The sequence below is a fragment of the Rhopilema esculentum genome, chromosome 10 (assembly GCF_057945365.1).
Source record: "Rhopilema esculentum isolate cy_ngs chromosome 10, ASM5794536v1, whole genome shotgun sequence".
Classification (NCBI taxonomy): Eukaryota; Metazoa; Cnidaria; class Scyphozoa; order Rhizostomeae; family Rhizostomatidae; genus Rhopilema; species Rhopilema esculentum.
In genome coordinates, this window is record NC_142824.1 from 11,653,862 (window position 1) to 11,668,078 (window position 14,217).

Genomic DNA, 14,217 nt, shown 5'->3' on the forward strand with positions numbered 1-14,217 from the left:
TGTCAAATTTAGTTGTTCTTGCTTGGCAACATAAACCAGTTATTGTGAGTTGTTTGAAGCTGAAACAGATCTGAAGAAGTTGACTCAAAAATAACGTGTACAATAGCTGTTTAGTACTCGCAAGTGGTGAGAAATACATTGAAGATCGGGAATCAATGGCCTATTACGGTTTTGATAAAGAATACTTGCCGCGCATTTCTGCAAACAGCCGTGGCTTTTCAGAATCGCGGCCTAGGCAGTCTTTGCGCTTCGTTGACGATTACAAGAATTGGTCTGATGGGGCCATCAAAGACAAATCTGGCAGATCAAAGCATGCTTCTTTCTCATACTCAAAACGAAGACCTTTGTCGGCAGATAGTAGCGTTTCAAGCTCGATTTCTGGTTTGTCTTTGAAAGATTCAAACGAGGTACGAGAACCGCCAGTCTATTACCTCTCTATTCAACAGGATCTTAACTATCATTTGATGCGCATAACCGATTTTATTATGATACATCTTCATTTTCTGTAAATAAAATACCCATAGAATATATTAATCTATAATTTTGCTATATTTAATGATAAAATGCACTCTCCTATATATCCTATTGAAAGCATCAATAAAATTAGCTCTTTTATGAATAGCAAAATTCTTCCAGTTCAAATCAATATTATATATTCATATATATTCACCTTTCAGCCAGCAGATGACAACTTCAAGCTGAACCTATCTGACATATTGGATTCAAAAAAAGATAATTCTAGTAGATATTCATTCCAGAGGTAAATTTCAGATTGATTTGCATCTATTCTCTTTTCAAATCAATTTTTTGTTTCCAAATTTGCCAAAAATGAAACTGTCATTATCTGTGCAGAAATTTTCATGTTTTTGTATATTGCAAAAGCTGTTTAGTAACAATAGAGATATATCTAAATATTCAAATTGAAGTAGCTCAGACCGAACAATCCAAGTAACATGAAGTTTTTTCAACATTTGCCTGTCCAATGAAAGAAGACTGAGGGGTTCCAATTTAACCAGCCTGATATACTGTTTTTTATGTGGAGATCTTTTTCAAACATATAGATATACATAAAAGATTTTGCAATCTTGTACCAAGAATGTCAGGCATAATGAGGGACACATTTTTAAGTTATTAAACAGAGGTTTAATCTTTCAACAATTTCAAGAATCAAATAGACAAATACAATCAAGAAAAAGTATTCTTAACATACCTTAGCATGTATAACATCAACACATAAACTGCTATATTTGCAACACATATTATAGACACAAGGTAAATTTCTGCTTGGGTAAAATGATTGGCACATGGGATTTTTTTTCTTTTCTACTACTGTTGGTTGTTGAGCATCAATTGACCCATTGACCCACAGTTTTTTTATGTAAGCCAATGCAACAATTATACAAGTTTAACAACATCCACTTCTTTTGATTTATCAGGAAAAGTGATCTGGATAGCATCTTGAATACCTGGCCCCATCCTCCAAATTATGGAGCTGCTTCAGATGCCACCAAGGTATATTTTATTAAAAAGATTTTATTAATAAGTAAATAACAAAGTTAATATTCTTGCTTCTTGCCTCCTTTAATGCCATAATATATTGCGCTGTTTTTAACATAAATTTGTATTCTCTTTCCAGTGCTGTTAATCCCACTCTTTAAAAAGTAAAGGGGTGTGATGACTTGGGATCCAGAAAACGATGTATATGAGGGCCTGATAGCCTTTGAAATGTAATTTATTTATGTAAGCGTGTATCACTGTTTGAAAAAGCTCCCCAGAAATGTGGCCAATGTAATTCACACAAAAGAAATTGAAAAAACTACTTTGGAAAAAGCTAGCAAGAAATTAAAAGAAAAAAAGGAAAAAAGACTAGTCAGTCAAAAGTGGTGTTGCAAGTGTGATAAAAAACATGTTTGAAAAATTTAAGGCATGAGTGGATGCCTTTGCATGTGATGGCATGCCTGATATTACTAGGATTGCCTCTCATTTTTTCATTAGGTTCACAAGAAACTTATTGATAGATCCCTAACCACATTTCTTCCTACAAATTCATCAAAGATTTGAATGTCTGTGACTCATATTTTTTCAGCAGACATCTGCTTTTGCAAAGTCTCTCACAGAAGGCATTGGTTTGACCAATCAAGATTTAGAAAGCAACCAAAAAGAGAAACTACAATCTCTTTTTCAAGAAAGAGATACTCTGACACTACAGGTTAGTTGGTATGATATTGCTAATTGCTTTTAAGAATAGAAGGTGACTTAACATTAGACAAGAATAAAACTGTGGCACACACATCCATTTGCAACAATAGATCTTATTTGTTTGAATTTTGTAAATGAAAGTATATTGAAATATAAAGAATTGCCAATTATGTTTTTGGTACCCCAATATTTGAAGATTGCATGAAATACTTGAAATGTAGCATACTAAAGCACTTTTTGTTGGACACTTTCAAGCCACTGATAATGAGCAAAATTAAGTTTTTGCATCTAAAAAGGATCCCAACTTGTGTAGATAGAAACAGTTCATTTTCTCATGGACTCTTGAATTAGGTACAAGGTTAGTGGTTGCTGATTGGTAAAAAGATAGCCAACCAATCAAATACCTCTTTCTTCCTCTCAGGTTACTTTTGATCCACACCTGGATATAAATTTCCAGCTAACTTTGGATCGTTATCTTACCTTTGTACAGGCACGTCAGAGCCAGAAGGGGGGGGGGGGGCTTTAGCTGAAGTATGATATAAAGGTTGTGGCATCTAAGATAATGGTGGCAAACTATGTAAAGAGCCTTCCCTCCCCAACTCTAAAATGTGCTCCAACATCCCTGTTTCAGTTATGCTCCGAAGAGTATCGGACGAAAAGTACTTTAGTATGCCATGTCTCCAGTATTCCGTGCAATAATGAATTGGAAATCTTACAGCTAAAATGTTTTATTTTTATGAATTATGTTGCCAATATATCACATCTGTTTGAACTGTATGAAAATAGCCACCAGCATAATTTAGCAATGTTAACAAGAATTGTCTTCAAACATTTTTTGGGGAGCATTCCCCATAACCTTGAGAAGAGTCTGCCATCGGCTTGTCTCGCTATTTTTTCTTCGTCCTGACTTGGAGCTCATAAAACCTCTCCATGGCCCTGATAACAGGGAATTGTAGAACTGACATATCTCGTTTTTCAAAAAGCTTGGTTTTTATTCAAGAGCAGCCAATTCTTCCTTTGATACCATATCAGAATTGAAAATAATAAGAATACTTTAAGAATATATTGTGATAGAAGTTTCTTAAGAATATCCAGGCTGGAAAAATTTATAATATGCTTACTAAAAGGGTGTATCCTGAGACAATTACCCATAGACTCAAGTCTAAACAATTCAATGTTCTTTCTGAAGGTTAGTCATTATAGACAAGCAGCTGAAACTGCAGCAAGTGACCTTGCCGCAGAAAAGGTCAAATCAGCAACATGTCAAGATGAGGTAAGTTTGATTTTTCAATCTAAAATGTAGCTGCCTTGTACTTGTTTTCCTTTTTATGATAAAAATATTTTCTTTTCTAAATGGCTTTTTTTACTTCATCTGCAGCAAATTTTAAGTTTTCACATTTACTGTCTTGAAACCCCTTGAAGTTAACTTTTGTTATTTATTCCTTGTTGTTAATTATCATTGAAAAATTGTCATCAGATAATTTGGCAGTAGAGCTATTTTCCATTTTCTTTCTTCTCACTTTTGTAATATTTGATACTATAGGTCTTATTCATCTTTGGGAATTGTCTGCTGTATTGTGCTCCAATATTGAGTTTCTATGCAATACCATAATTTGTTTCTCAAACAGATAAAAAAGGCAAAGGGCAAGATTTCTGACTTGCAACAGAAAATTATGGATTTAAAGGTGTGAAATTTACTTATTTTATTCTTTTTGACTGTTGAATGTGAGAAATGTGAAAACCTCTCAAAAGTCACAACATTTGCTATTTTATGTAACAGTGACAAAAGGGAAAGTGTCATTTATCAGTGATGATAAGCTCATTTTTCAGTAAACCCATCTGTTACATACATGTATTTGTGGCTATATTTCTTTGTATATATGGGAGGACAATAATTAAATATAATGTATAACCATTTATATTACAAAAATATATTCTGGGTATTTTGACTCCTGATTTTAAAACAAACTTGGAAAATTTTTCTTTGTTGTAGTGTGAAATTGAAAGTGGCAAACAGTTTCAAGCACGCAGCAGTGCTATGATTTCATCCTTGCAAAACCGGGTGAAAGATGCTGAGGATTTTGCAGTTGATAAAGAGAATAAGATGTCGCGAGTAGATGTAACAGTATTCTCTTTGAAAAAAGAACTCCAGCAGCAAGTAGATGAAAAACAGAAGCTTGAAATTTCCTTAAAACATCATTTGAAAGTTGAAGAAGAAAAGACAAAGAAAGCAGAGGAATGGGAACGAAAAGTGAGTCATTATTTCAATAATAGATCACTTCAAATGACTACACAAGGAAATGAATGAAGCTTTCAAAAGTGAAGAGACTAGTAAATGTCTTATTAATAAGCAGTTAAAAAAGACAGTAAGAGGTTATGTGTCAGGCCTTGTGAAAAATCCTCCATATTTTCATCTTTAACCAGATTGTTGACAGACCGTTGAATAATGTAAGCATGATGCATTGTGTTTCCTTTGACCTACTTTGATTAATGTTTGTCTTCTTTCAATCTGAGTTTTCTATGAAGGTCATGCCAGAGTAACTTTTAATCTTCAAGATAAAATCTTGTCTTATTATTCATAGCTTTATGTATACAGATTAAAAGTCAAAGGATTCTTAAACCAAACAATGGAATGATAAATGTTTAATTCATCATATTGAATGAAAGGGCTGCTAGATCATTTCTAGCTCACAATACAACTGGAATTTTTGAATAGGTTTTTTAGCTTATAGCTCATACCTTTTTTTCATTGTAGCTGCGGGAAATGTGTGCTCTACTGGCAAATTTATTGGGTATTGAAGCACCTGGAGGTCTGGAAGCAATAGACCTTATTGTGTCAAGGGTATGTGATAGAATATGATATATAACTATCCAGTAGTGTAGCCAAAAGCACCCTTTCTCAAAGATATTTTTGTCATATATCTGCCCCCTCTTCCCTCCAACTCACTACGCCATTGGAAGTATTCAAAGAAATATATTTACCCGTTCTTTATGTATCCCCACTGATAACATTTTTGCTTATCCTTTCTAGTTTACCATATAATCTGGCCATTTCATTTAGCAATATATTACAATTTTTCAAATTGTTTTATCTTTAGGTAAAAGAAGCAGTAAGAGATTTTGGTTCCTTGAAACAGAAGATGACATCAATGACTCATCAATACCAAAACACTGATCTTGAAGTCAAAGCAAGCAGGTATATTTGTATGAATTTTATTTGCTTGTCATAATGTTATTTTGGATAAACTGGCTAGCTGGTAATCCCTCTGTAAGACTGCAATCAAAGAAATGTTGTTGAGGAACTGTAAATCACAGATCTTTGTACATATGCCATTTATTGCAAAGTTTCTATCATATGTAAAGTGACAATTGTAGTCAGAGGCGTGGCTATTTGGTGAAAAAAGGCGCTGCATTTTTTAAAGACTAGTAATATTTTCCTTAGACTAAAAAGTCTTAGCTCTTATGTCTATTTCTGCAGCAATTAATAAACTCCTGCCTGAGCTTGAAATTTTGAAAATTACTTTCTTCTTAATTTGAATCAAGAATATTTCTGTGTCATACAGTGACGGATTTAAGTGGGGGCAACTAGGGGCAGTTGCCCCTCCCTCAACGAGTTGAAGCAAGTCTGGTGCCCCTTTTTTGGAAATTGTGCGCCCCTTTTGAAGAATGAGAATCAGATGAACAAGGTTCTTGGACCGATAGGTTAATTTGCTTCAAGGATTACCTCAAAGTTATATTGTTTATTTTGAAAAGGTATCTGAAATTGTTGTATACAGCGTCAGGCACGTAAATAATAGGGGGGCGTGGGGGGCGTAACGCCCCCCCAAAGTTTGGAAAATCCAGTTACAGTTGGAAAACGTAACGGTTGACTTGGAATTTTTTTCTTAAGACCAAACTTGTGAATTTTATATTTTAAGAAGTTTTTTTATTTTAAATATAAAAATTCTAAACATTAAAATTCACAGGCTGAAGCTGACCCATCCAATCGTTTTCTATTGTGAATCCCGTCTCCACTGGATCCAAATTGCACACTTGCCCCGTTTTCTTTTTCTTTCTTTCTGACGGGAGTTGAATCAAATTACGATCAGGCAAGGTGAACTTACGGATAAGAAACTTGAAACTTACAGTTTGGAATAATAATACCCGCATTGATCAGAAAATATTAGAGTGGGAATTTTTTTAGAAACTACGAGTAGTTAATTCAATAAAAGATTAAGAATCTTTCAGTACTAAAAATTCTCAACGCTTCTTATAAAAATCGAGTTTATGCTAAACTCCCCCTGTTATTTGTTAATGTCCTTGAGTCCTTATCATAAATTCCTATGACAAAACTGCTGTGGAGCAAGAACACATTGCAAAAACTGCAGTAGAAGTATTTGATCAAAGAAGAGTATTTCATCTTTCGAATCAGGCATATGCACAAGTTTGTTCTCAAATCATCATTTCAATTGTAAAGAATGAAAAGGCATTTGGCCCTCTGAAAAGTTTAAAGGTAGTTTTCTTCGATCAAGAACGAAAATAAAAGGCCCAAATTCTTGGTGCTTCTATATCGTGAAAAAATGTATTTTAGATAAAATTGATCAATTGATCTGAAAGAATACTACTAATCATTAAGTATATCTAATACTGGTTTTGCTTAAATGTTGCTTTACTTCTTACAGTATGTTTAATGTTTGTTTCATGTTAATCAAAATTTAGAGATTTAGGCTTTTATGCTTTAGGCTAATTATTGAGTAAAGATTTGGTAATTATAAAGAAAAAAGAACTATGGTGTTCGGGCTATTTACAAATATCAATTTGGTAGGTACAACAGATCTATTGGTCGAATGAAAAATTTATCACTTAAAGTTGGAATTTTCATACTTCCACGCCCCCCCAAAATTAGCAACTTGTTTTCGTCCCTGTACAGCGTACTCTCGTAACCAATTTTTCAGCGCCCCCATTACCAACTGCCCCTCCTTCAAATTTGCTCTGGATCCGCCCCTGGTGTCATAGCTTAAACTGTTAAGACAGTGTATCATTATCTTTTTTGCCCTGATTCTAGGGAAACGATAATGAGGCTTGTGGCGGATATTGGAAAGGAACAGCAACTTTCTGGCGAAAGGCTAAAAGAAATTGAAAATTTGACTCGAGAGAGAGATATTGCTACACAAAAACAAAGGGAAACTGAACTTGAGTTGCAGCAAGTGAAAGACAACCTAAAGCATAGCCAAGAAGCTTGGTCGAGTACAAGAGAAAGGCTTGCAGACCAAGAACTAAGGTATGCACCTCTTTATTTCTATCAATTTGCATTGTTATAATTTGCATTTTTTTTTGGGGGGGGGGGGAGTTGGGGTAGCTGGTGCCTCAATGCGATTTAACTTGAAAAATCCATCGCTGAAGTTACAATATTATGATAACCTTTTTACTTTGAAAGTTATTGGTTCTAGCTTTTTAGACGAGAAAATATTCAAAAATGGATAAACCATGGAAGGAATAAGAACTCAAACGTTGTCTGCGTAGGAAAATTTGGATAAGCACAGAAAGCTTTTTACACGCATCCTTTTCCTTCAAACCAAATGCATTGCTTATACCAAGATTCGAAAATACAAAATAATTTGCATAATGCCATATGATCGTATAATGGTTCCGTTTTTCTTATTTTTATCCAATTAGAAGTTATTTCCCTAAAATCATTTTATACGAACATTTTCCCGAAGAACACCTGTCTTTGCCCTCACGAGCAATAATAATAATAATTACGTTTACGTTTACGTAATTACGATTAATTCGAAATTTTTTCTGTAACTTTGCTTTAAAATTTTTATTATAAAAAATGGTAGTATTAAAGTAATTATAATTGATTTCGCAGATTGCATGAATTTGACAAAGTTTTGGCCACAAAAGAAGACTCGTACCATAAAGCCGATATCAAGGTATTATATACTTTGTAATCTGGCATCAACTGTTATTTTATAGTTCCTGGCAGTTGCGATGCATTGATTTATGCTTGTCTGTCACCAGCACTGTCACCAAGTTTTTCCCTGGAGGTCATTTCCTCACCAGAAAAGCATTTTACATGCTATATTTTAGACGATATCAGTGCCATTATCCTGTTTTTTTATAGAATTTGGAGTTTTAAGCTAAAGGGAGCCTTGGACGTCTCGACACCTCATTCTTCCTTCGATCGTAACTTTATTGTTTACAATGATGCTGACTTGTTTCTTTTTTAAGAATGATTTCTCAACTACGATCTTGTCATTATTTCGAACATGTTTTTGGTAGTTTGTTTGCAATTGAGCTACAAATTTACTCAACATAACTAATAATGGACCTCTTAACATTCACTATGACGCAGTGGCTAAAGGCATGGATGCTATAGCCTCAAAAAGTACCTTATTTTTGCAAATTGTAGACAATTTTATTCATCTATGGAACATTTTGTTAAAATTTTGTCTTTGATTCTATGTGGGAATTCCATTTTATAAAATTGAATTCCCACTGCTCTCCAAAAAGTATAATCAGGTTTAAAAGCGTTTTGTCTCGTACAACTTTTCCTTCATTTTTCTGTTTCTATCAAAATTTGAAGTTAAACCAAGACTGCTAATACTACAATGCCCGCCAAAATTGTTGGAACAGTCCCTTCATATTTCCTACTAAACGTCTCCCCTCCCTCATACACAATTTTGGATTCCGACTAGAAAATGACAACAAATGTAGGTTGGAGCGTAAATTTTGTAACCGATGTTTAGCGACATGTTCATCTTTCTTCCCCGTTTTGTTTTAGAGGGGAAGGGGGATCCATCTGCTTGAAATAAGGAAATTAACTGAAAAATATGCATTTATTACGAATGCAATTGCGGTGCTCCATCTACTTTTTGCGGCCAATGTATACAGAAGAAGTCAGGATATTAGTCGTCGAAAACCATAAACTTTTGTTGAATTCATTTTAAGTATGTCAGCATTATTGTTCCACGTACCAAGACAATTATTTTTCTTTGTTTTTACCTCCAGTTGAAGCACTTCAAGAGACAGCTTGCTGAGATCTTGAGTGATGTCGATGTAACAGTACGCGAAAAAGAATCAGACATTCTGCACATGATCCGCGCCATACACAAGTCATACAAAGAGAAGAAATCTGTAAGTGTTAGGTTAGAGACAGCGAGTTTATGTAAAATGAACAGCATTGATCGGAGTAATGATTTTTATGTGACTCTTCTTGTGATCTATTACGCTTATCCATCGAATTTTTAAAACCAACGCGCGCTTCATGTGATCAGTTACATCATGTCAAATTTAAGTCAATATAGAAAGCATAGTTAAGACGTTTTTCAGCAGTTTTTGTTACTAGTAGGCGTTAGGTTTTGAAGCAAGTATTATTGAAAACAGAAATGGAGTTTTTACTCCAAGATTCAGTCACAAAAAAATTTGGTGGTAAAGCAAAAACAATTCAATCCATGGATCCCAAGATTTCCAACCTTGGCTAGGTACCAAATTGAAGATAGCTACCTTTCTATCAAAAGGAATTCTTACAAAAGATAATTAAGGAAGATTAAATTCTGATATATCAAAAGCCACCACGCTTTCATTTGTTGTTGGATAAGTTTAAGAAGTTTTTTTATCGTGATTAGGTATTTTGTCGTGTAGTGCGAAGTTATTTCTAGCAAAAATCAAACGATTTGTCAATCAACTATTGGTAATTTTATCGTAGAATGAGGAAAAGCTTCAGTCACGTGTATCGGCTTTGGCTGGTGAGATATCAAATCAAAGAAATATGCAGCACTCCACAATCGCCAGGGCAACTCAAGCAGAAAACCAATGGCAGGATATGAATGAAAGAGTGAAGGCACTCGAGGGCGAGCTGATTGCAGCGGATGTTGAGAGAGATCGATTGAAAGATGACAGAAATAAGGTAGATATCTGAAAGTTTTGTGCTCCTCAAGATAGTAAATTTGTATTATGAAATTTCAGTCAAAGGTTATAGGGATAAGCTTTCCCTAAGAAATTTTCTCTGATACGATGCTCTTTTGTCTTGCAAAAATGTGGCGGGGGAGGGGAGGGTTGGGGGCGGCATGTCTCGGGTCCTACCGTCGTCAAAAGCCTTTTTACTGAAACGAAAAAAATGTTGAGCAACATGTAAAAGTCAAATGAAGTATTATGTGTGTGGAAAATATATTCGTCATGTAGACGTCGGTTGGAAGGCGCAAAATCAAAATCTTGTCGATATACACGATAAACATTCGCTACATCGGTAAAATTAAGTTGCATAATCAGGTTCAAAACCAACCAAGGTCAGTCCCAATATGCTGGCAGTATCTTTCTTAATATTGCTTGTTTGGAAAAATTTATAAACAGTACTCGGTACCCACTAATCTTATCTTCTGGCGTCACTGCTTATTGCTTGCATTGACCCAGCAATAAATTTATTGAGAATAATGCCTGTTTTATGTGCATTTTTGCAATGCTTGAAGGCCAACTGATATGTATCAGAATTAATTTTGCAGCCTAACTTTAACACGTGTTTAAATATTTATTCTTCAGTTCTTGGCATTTATTGACAAGTTGTCACGTGCAATGAAACTAGACGAAGTTGCGGTAGAAGCTGGGTTTGATATTTCTTCGGATGCCATTTTGCTAAGGGCAGAACAACTCTCTAAATCTGAGGTAAGTCTGCGAAATCAATTTATCCGAGGTTACTCGAGCTTGTATTTGTTTTATTTCAGAAAATATTTGTTGATTTAGACCGAGAATCTAAGATAGTATTGCATTATTTTATGTATAAGATTCACAACCACGATCATCAATTCACCGTCTAGGCTAACCGTTTTTCTTTTAAAGAGATTGCAGTGATTTCCTTTTTCCTGGATACTCATCTAGAGACAAATGCTTTGGCCGTAATTGCGTATCGTTCATTACTATGATGAAAGATTTGTCATTCTCATTGTGCTTACCATGGCAAATCTGATTCAGTTGCAAAATTTCTTCCAGACCAATTCTTTGCAAGACAGAACTTCGACTATCTACTCCTTGCAAAGAAAAACGAAGACACTTAAGCATCAGTTGGAAAGCAAAGATTTTCAACTTTCACTAAGCAAGAAGAAAATTAATGAACTGGAAGAGATATTGAAAGACAGAGGAAGAATTGAAAACGAAAGAGATGACACGTCGAATAAAAATTCAAAATTACAGAAAAGATGTGAACGTCTACAAGATGAGCTTTCTCGCAATAAAGATATTGTGATGCAGCTGAAGGCTAAAATCATGGAATATGGTGAACAGCAGGTATAGTGAAAATAGCAATATTTGTTTCACCTTTTTCTGACAAGATATTTTCAGTTAGTGATTTAAAATGTTTAAAATGTTTTCTTACTACTTATTCTTATTTTATATTGTTAATTTAAAGCATGTTTTCGCTAAACTTGTTGGTTTTCTGATTAGGTTGACCTTTCATTTTTCGATTTGTGTATATTTTGTCCCTAATAAGACACTTGAATCTACTTTTTAAGAAAATTTCCATTAATTCCCTGCTCCCTCCTATCAATGATTTCCCTGCTATCAATGATTTCGTTTATTTTCTGCGAATCTAGATAAAACTTGAAGATCAAAAGAGGACTATAGAAGACCTAGAGTCAGTCGTACAACGTCTGGCAAAAAGCAAACAGAAAACTGATAAAAGACTTGCAGAGAAAAGGCATGCTTTTGAGTCAAGCGAAAAAGAAACGAAGGAGGAAATTCAGAAAACGAATCTCAACTATCAGCAACTGCTGAATGAATTGCAGGAAACAAGGAGCAGTTTGGAGGAAACACAAAGTAGAGAAAAACAGGTTTGTGCAAATTTCTGGTTTTCTCGTTTCTACAATTTTATTAGATGGATGCATATGTCCTTTTTTCAATTGGAATCGATTAATTTCAGTTGGAATCATTTGATCAATATCAACGCATGCTGAAATTTCTCAAATGCAACCGTTCCAGGATTTTTCAGAAAGGTTGCGAAGCTGTCTAACGTTAATGTAATTTTTTTTTCAACTCATACGAATAAGGTGCAAACATTTCTAGATAAGTTCTACTATTTAAATTTCTAATGCAGGAAACATTTTTGATTAAAGTAAAACCACCGATTATAAAAACTTAAAGTAAAATCGTTTTTCATTTTTCGTATAATTTCCAACATGTTTAGGTGGTTGAATATTCATCGAAAATTCAACCTCTTTTTTTATTATGTTTTCCAAGACAATTGATTTCCATAGTTTGTTTAGATATACTTAAGATATGTTATTTACACCTCATTACATGGTAAAAAATAAATGAATTACTTTTCGTTTGAATTCTTCTTAATATCTTTGTTTCATTTTACAGTTGATAAAATTCCGGCATGCTCTCGCCAAACTAATTGGTCTTGACATTGAAGAGCTTTCAGTACCTGATTACGAGATTATATCGAAGCTTGAAAAAGTGGTTAGAGGCTATGAAACCTATACAAATACTGTAAAAAGTCTGGAGACGACACTGAATTCAATGGAAAAGGAATTCAAACATGGTTATAGTGACGTAAAAACACTGCTGCACTCAACGTAGCTGCAAAGCATCATTTCATTTGACAGTTCATGAATCTGATTAAATATTTTTAAATTACGAATTTTTATGCAATACTTTTGGCAAGCAAATTAATAGGCATTAGGCTGGTCATGAAGTGTAGTCGAACGCATACGGGGGCATTAAGTGGTGTTTAGACTTCCAAAATCAAAGTAACTGTGCCCAGCTTTAAATTAGTTTCGAATCTCTTATTAATGTCCATAAGATTTTTTATGGCCCAACAATTTAGTTATGTGGACGGAGATAGACTATTAGTGCGGTCATGAAAATATGTCCGCTGGTCCATGTCTGATCCAAGATACTCTCTGACTTGGGTCATCGTCAGGTAGTTGGTAAAATTTTCGGATCTAAGGATATATTTGAGAATTGTTTTTTTGGTATGCCTGAACAACACGTTATCTTGGAAGGCTCTTGAATTCGTTAACTGGGAATATACTCATCTCTGAACTGTAATATTGTCAAATTGTTCACAGCTATCAAACTGCCCACTCAGTTTAGGCTATCAGTTTTGGAAATTCAAGTCTAACGCCATCATTTGTCACCTTTCATGCACCAATTGTATATTTTGACGCTCAATGACAATTTTAGAAGTATAACAGAGCATGAAACTATTTAATTAGTTAATAAATTGATATTCATAAACTTGATCTGATTGACTAGATATCATATCAATCTATCTATTTAAATGATATTTGTACAGTTTTGCAGTTTCACATTAATCATTCTGTGATGCTTGATATCATATTTTATCACTTGTTGTAAAAAGCTCATCAGCAGTAGATGTTGAATTTTCATTGCTATTTCTTCACTAAATCTTTTCTGAAAAAACACAATATATATATGACCATGTAAGGATGGGGGCAGAAAGGGAGTTATGGTACTGAAGTGCCCACTTTTCAAAGACGTTTTAGAGAAGAGTTTTTCAAAATTGCAAATACGTGTTATTTTTTAATCTGCTATAATTTATCCAAATGCATGCCATAAAAATTGTTCAGAGATCTCCCTTAAAAGGAATACTTACTTGCCATCATCTTGGAAACGATTCGATTCTCTGTAACCCTGAATTAAGGTCTTAACAAAAAGCATGTATTTCCCCAGTTTTGCGTTGTCCTTTGAAAACCATATAATTTGACTACGATACCAACTTGCTTTCTAACAGTTTCAAAGCTGTACTTCGAATTTTTGTCTGTTATTGGTATAAAGCACTTAACATGAAATGTAGAAATTTTATGACTTTCTAGAGGGGGTGCTCATAACAATTTCCTCTGGGGTCTTCACTTCCTGACCCTGTTTTTGCTGATGATTTGATGTAGAAAATACCACGTCCTTGTTGCAACTTAGTGTACGCAATGATCAGAAGATTCCTCGAGTTTGCAAGATTTTTATGGTAGAATCCCGACAAATCACGATCACAAGCCCCGTATGCCGGGGCGAAATATTAGCCTT

General features: G+C 34.3%; 1 protein-coding gene across 2 annotated transcripts; it reads left to right on the plus strand.

Annotated features, from left to right (window-relative positions):
- The first annotated feature begins 7 nt into the window (after positions 1–7).
- LOC135686184 (coiled-coil domain-containing protein 170) lies at positions 8–13,559 on the plus strand. 2 transcript variants are annotated; one of them, XM_065202372.2, is made up of 17 exons: positions 8–407; positions 678–760; positions 1,437–1,512; positions 2,087–2,209; positions 3,389–3,472; positions 3,828–3,884; positions 4,193–4,450; positions 4,955–5,041; positions 5,298–5,395; positions 7,244–7,459; positions 8,051–8,114; positions 9,193–9,318; positions 9,890–10,090; positions 10,720–10,842; positions 11,167–11,460; positions 11,766–12,002; positions 12,535–13,559. In XM_065202372.2, the coding sequence occupies exons 1-17, from the start codon at positions 156–158 to the stop codon at positions 12,751–12,753; spliced, it is 2,598 nt and encodes an 865-aa protein (XP_065058444.2). In that variant the 5' UTR covers positions 8–155; the 3' UTR covers positions 12,754–13,559. The 2 variants fall into 2 exon arrangements, with proteins under 2 accessions (XP_065058444.2, XP_065058451.2); XM_065202379.2 differs by having other exon boundaries at positions 2,090–2,209.
- Positions 13,560–14,217: the final 658 nt, after the last annotated feature.

Excerpts from the sequence above, each read along its gene's own strand:
- LOC135686184 (XM_065202372.2), top strand. The coding sequence starts at position 156 with ATGGCCTATTACGGTTTTGATAAAGAATACTTGCCGCGCATTTCTGCA. Across the intron at positions 761-1,436 it reads AGTAGATATTCATTCCAGAG|GAAAAGTGATCTGGATAGCA; the intron begins GTAAATTTCAGA and ends TTGATTTATCAG. Across the intron at positions 8,115-9,192 it reads ACCATAAAGCCGATATCAAG|TTGAAGCACTTCAAGAGACA; the intron begins GTATTATATACT and ends TTTTACCTCCAG.